The sequence below is a fragment of the Lissotriton helveticus genome, chromosome 3_2, assembly GCF_964261635.1.
Source record: "Lissotriton helveticus chromosome 3_2, aLisHel1.1, whole genome shotgun sequence".
NCBI lineage: Eukaryota > Metazoa > Chordata > Amphibia > Caudata > Salamandridae > Lissotriton > Lissotriton helveticus.
The window spans coordinates 178,897,578-178,902,948 of record NC_136062.1 but is presented as its reverse complement, the minus strand read 5'-3'; the positions used below and the strand labels follow the sequence as shown (position 1 = coordinate 178,902,948).

The window sequence follows — 5,371 nt, the reverse complement described above, 5'->3', positions numbered from 1 at the left end:
GGGGAGCCGCGGTGCCGGGTACAGCAAAGTTTGAGGCCCGGCTTGGAGGCCTGGTCGTCATCGGCTCGGCTTCCCTGCGAGGTGGCTGGTGGTAGTGCGGCAAGCCGATTTGAACTAGCGGCGTGCTGCGATCCCGCGGCTGCACTAAATGGCAATAGACTGACTCGGCCTCGGTGGTGGAGGAGGTGGAGCTACGATCACTATTAGGCTGGAGGAATCACTGGCACCACGAGAGTGTAATAACTGAGGCCCCGGATTTTGGGCCTATGTGCATACTCTGGAGCTTAGGGTAAGGCCTTCCTCCTTCTTTTCGCCAAGCACAAAGACATTGATTGCTGTGGAAAATTTGTTTGAGTAATTGGGCTGTGGTAAAAGCTGCCCCTAAAGGGACTGTGGTACTGGGAGGAGGAGGAGATTGAGGCCCTGGTTTTCTGGCCTCTAGAAGGTACCCTGGGGGTCTTGGGCACTTCCGAAGCCGCATTCGAGACTTTAAGTGGCGTCGACATCAGGGGTGAAGGGTCTCTGCTAACCTCCCCTTCCTCCTCTCAGACGATCGACGGCTGCAGAGCCCATTACGTGGTATGGCCCTCGGAGATTGGTGGGCCTGATTCGGGGGTCCTGTCGCTCTATTGACCAATCCCGGCTGGCAGTTGTGTGGTGACTTGTCTGATTCCCACATGCCTGGCGTCTTACGGCATACTCGAGCCTCCATGGGACCTATCTGAGCTATCGTCCTGGCAATAACCTGGCTCGTTTTCCTCTCCTTGGCGCCAACAACGGAGAGGAGAGCCTGTCTGGTCCTGACTGAGTCCGATGGTCATACTGGCCTACCCGAGGCCTACTCTTTGACTGGTGTTGTACAGCGCTGCTACTGTATTGACTTGGTGGCCAGTCCTCTGATGCTATTCCCTTACAACACAATGTGAACTGCGCATACCGAAACAACGGCGCTTGGCTTAATTCTGACCAGAGGCTACAGTGATCACCTCCGCGGCTTTGGTATACAGCTACACGACGGCAAAGGGAGGCAGTATATCTACTAACGCTACCCTGAGACAAAACTCCAATCTAGGAGCTTTCAGGAAACTCTTAAAGACACACCTGTTCCTGACTATCTAAACCCTGCATCTTTCTTGTTTGTTTATTGGTCTCTGGCTTTTTTGGTTTATAGTAAGAACACAAGCGTGGAGATACCCCTTCGGGGGTCGAATTCCTGCGCTATACAAGAAAATAAATAAATAAATAAATAAATAAACGTTGCAGGAGAGAAAAAGCTGGAGGGTCCACGGCGGAGGTGCTTGCAGACCTGGGTAGCGTGATCCGTGGTTGGTTGACATCCTTCCCACCTGGAACACTATCGACGTCTCCTTGGAAATGGCGATGGGTGGCAGAGGGGCGAAGGCCAATGCCCAGAGACAACTAGCTAAGGGAGGAGAAAAGAGTGATTCCCAAAATCTGACAAAGAAGGCTCGGGAGTGATGCCGACGCCAGGCCCGAACCGACCCTCCATAATGGCAGCCATAGGTGGAATATGCGCCTCAGTGAATTCAGTTACAGCTGAGGTCTCGCTGCTTCGAGCCGACTTCAGAAAAATAGATGAGATGGTGAAAGAGCTGAAGGTGGTGACAAACGCCCTGCAGGATGACACCTCAGAACTATAGACTCAGGTGCGGGAGCTGCAGAAGAAACAAGACAGAATGTCGCAGCAGTTGAATGATTATGAAGGACGAGCCCGCCGCAATAACATTCGAATCCTAGGAGTTCCAGAATGGACAGAATGGCCAGCCGCAGACTTGTTTGTGGAGGACCTCATTACAAAGCATCTGAAGCCTAAAACGTTGTCCAGCTATTTCTCTATTGAAAGAGCCCATAGAGTACCAGGTGGACGACCTAAACCTGGAGCGCCCCCGAGGCCACTGATTCCCAGAGTGTTTAATTATTGCGACAGAGACATAATATTGCAAACATCAAGATCTGGCCCCCTGCTGAAAATAGATAACTACGAAGTAACTTTCTTTCCTGACTTCACTGCTAAGGTACAAGCACACTGGAGACGTTTTCAGGCGGTGAAGAAGGAGCTGAAAGACAGGGAGGTGAAATATGCAATGTTTTTCCCAGCGAAATTGAGAGTAGAATCGGATGGTAAATCATGGTTCTTTGACTCGCCGGACGCAGTCTGGGCCTGGATGGAGGGTTGGAGTACCGTGGGGAATCGGGAGAGACATCGTCCCAACAGACCTGGGATGAAGAACGATCACCGACCGGAGGTGGTTGTCACGGGGGCCGCGCTGGACTCATGTGGACTGGATGAGCAGGAATAATACAGCTCCATGTCCGGAAGCAGGACTGACCTTTGCACATATGCGCAAGTATTGGGGATTTTGGGGGGGGTTGGTGATTCGCTGATCTGAAATCGTATTATTTTTTTTATATACTCGGGGTGTGTGACGTGAAGGGTTCTTTGCTTATACAGATATGATGTGAAGTTGTTTAATCTTAAATATTGCGATGTTGGCTGTAGTTCCTAGTAAAGTATGATGTACCTGTGGATGGGGGGGGGCAATTCCCTCTGCGTTTCTAGCATGTTCGGGGGGTGAAAGCCACTCTGCCACGTTTGGGGGTGGGTAGTTCTAAATCCACAGGCAGGGGAGCAGGGTGGGTGGAGGTTTGGGAGGATGCATCGAGGGACTGGAAGGGGGTGAGTATTGGATGTCACATTAATGTTAGTCTCACTAGTCTCTTTTCCCCGGAAGTGGAAGATGTAATTTGTCGTATGTGTTCTCAGATGTGTTGGTTTATTGGTTCTGTTTTCTTTTTAAACGACAAGCTTCCGCCAGTTCATTCGGAAGGTCGAGTCCGTGTGAGAAGAAGATAGTTTAACACCGGGCATCGAAGATTATCACTGTTTGTTCGTGGCGTTATCATGTTGGGACAGAGCGTCCGCAGGTTTGCCACCTCTGTCATCCGCAGGTCCCACTATGAAGAGGGGCCCGGGAAGAACATTCCATTTTCTGTGGAAAACAAATGGAGACTTCTAGCAATGATGACCGTTTTCTTTGGAAGTGGCTTTGTCTTTCCTTTTGTAATTGTCCGGCACCAATTGCTGAAGAAGTGAAGAGAAGTCTAATGTAAGGCGGAATGGACCTCACTGAAACTATTCCCACTGTTATTGTAAAACAAACTGTTAATAAGTGCTGAATCCATTATATATACGCTGTTTCGAATTTGGCTGTCCTTGTTCCCGACCTTCGGAATCTTATTCATTTCAGTGTTTGATAATGACTGACCGCGAATCTGTGCTCTTGGTCCTCACATGGAATGTCAATGGCTTGGGAGACAAAATTAAAAGAGGAATGGTTCAACAATATTTAAAGCGACAATCTCCTGATGTGGTTCTCCTACAGGAGACCCATCTGGTGGCCAATAAGAGTAAGGCGCTAAACAGGTGGGGTTATAAACTCTTAGTGCACGCTGACTATACCACCGGCTCCAGGGGTACATGTGTTCTAGTCAAGGGAAATGTCCCTCTGATAGTTCTTAATACATGGAGGGACAGTTTGGGGCGATTTGCAGTGGTCGAGGCTCAGTGGGAGGGTAGAGCTATAAATATAGTTTCGGTCTATCTGCCGCCTGCGCTGGGCAGGGATGCACTAGTGGAGTTGGGCAGGGTGTTAACTGACCTTCCTAGGAACAGTGCACTAGATGGGTGCCCAGATTACAGACACCTGCAGCAGTGGTCGTATCCTGCCCTGATGCAATAGCGGAGACTTTTGCTGATTATTTTGAGGGGTATACTCACCGTCCGCTGTGTACACTGCGGAAGAGTCAAGACAACTTTTGGCGGAATACGTGTGCCGGCTTTATCGGATGAGGACAGAGATCTACTAGAGGCAGACCTCACGGATGAGGAAATCCGGAAGGCCATTAGCCAAATAAAATCAGGCAAAGCCAAATGGCACTCCGATAGAATTCCTAAAGCCGATGGCCTCCCATGTGGTCCCGCACCTAAGGGGCATGTACCAAGAAAGCTGGGATAAAGGTATCCTACCCCCGGATCAGCGACTAGCTAACATTGTCGTTATACACAAAGCTGGTAAGCCAGTAGATGATTGCGGTTCCTATAGGCCGATTTCTTTAATTAATGTAGAAGCAAAGATACTGGCGAAGGTACTTGCCACAAGACTCGGCATGGTCATATCTTCACTGGTGCACCCGGATCAGACGGGCTTTATACCTGGACGCAACACGACCTTGAACATTTCTCGCCTTAATAATGTGTTGGCTAGAAAGTGTTACCTGGAGGAAGATGCAGTCATACTTTCCCTTGACGCGTCCAAGGCGTTCGACTCCATTGAGTGGTCCTATATGTTTGAGGTCCTGGAAAGAATGGGTTTGGGCCATAAATTTAGACGCTGGGTCCAGCTTTTATATACTGATATATCGGAACAAATAAGAGTGAATAACTACACCTCTAGGCGGTTTTCCCTCCGTAGGGGCACTAGGCAGGGATGTTATTTGCTCTGATGTTAGAACCTCTGGCGGCGTGGGTACGGAGAGACGTCATGACCTGTGGCCTGCGGTGGTCGCACGACTGCGAAGATCGCATATCATTTTACGCAGATGATGTAGTGCTTTATTTGGCAAAGCCATATAGATCTATCCAGATGGTCCTAGATATTTTTACCAATTTCGGAAAATACTCCGGCTATGCTATTAACTGGAGCAAGTCGGTATTATATGTCCTGCATGGAGATGCCCCGTGCCTCCCGAGGGATTGTGCCCTACGGGTGGTGGAAGATGGCTTCTGATATCTTGGTATTTTTGTCACGCCTGATCCAGCTCTCTTTTATGAAAACAACCTGGTGCCAGTGTTGACGAGACTGCGAGCAGATGTCCAACATTTGAGATCCCTCCCTTTATCACTGATTGGCCGTGCTGCCCTTTTTAAAATGCTTGCTCTACCACGGTTTCTGTATATTTTGCAAAATTGTCCGCATAAAATTCCAGATGCCTATTTTACAACGGTAGAGGGTGAAGTGCGCACTTTGTTATGGGACGGTAAGGCCCCAAAGATAGCGCTACAAAAGTTATGGAGGTATTGCACTACCCGTTATACGAATATACTACTGGGCCTCGCAACTGGTGGTAGTAAATATGTGGCGGTATGCCCCGCCGGATGACCCGGCGAGTGCTTTGGATAGGTATCAGCTGGACAGAGCTGGATATCTAGGGGTGCTGTATACTGGCCTGCGGAGAAAACATATCATAGGACCTGCAAAGCACACTTCACAGATATGGAGATTAGCCAATTCTAGACTGGGTTGGACGGACAGACTTATCAGAATGACGCCTTTGTGGTATTCAGAGAAGT

General features: G+C 49.3%; 1 protein-coding gene across 1 annotated transcript; it reads left to right on the top strand.

Annotated features, from left to right (window-relative positions):
• The first annotated feature begins 2,866 nt into the window (after positions 1-2,866).
• Positions 2,867-3,124, top strand: LOC144826257 (cytochrome c oxidase subunit 7C, mitochondrial). The gene has a single exon (XM_078684621.1). The coding sequence runs from the start codon at positions 2,924-2,926 to the stop codon at positions 3,113-3,115; it is 192 nt and encodes a 63-aa protein (XP_078540747.1). The 5' UTR covers positions 2,867-2,923; the 3' UTR covers positions 3,116-3,124.
• Positions 3,125-5,371: the final 2,247 nt, after the last annotated feature.

Coding starts and splice junctions, on each gene's coding strand:
- LOC144826257 (XM_078684621.1), top strand. CDS start 2,924: ATGTTGGGACAGAGCGTCCGCAGGTTTGCCACCTCTGTCATCCGCAGG.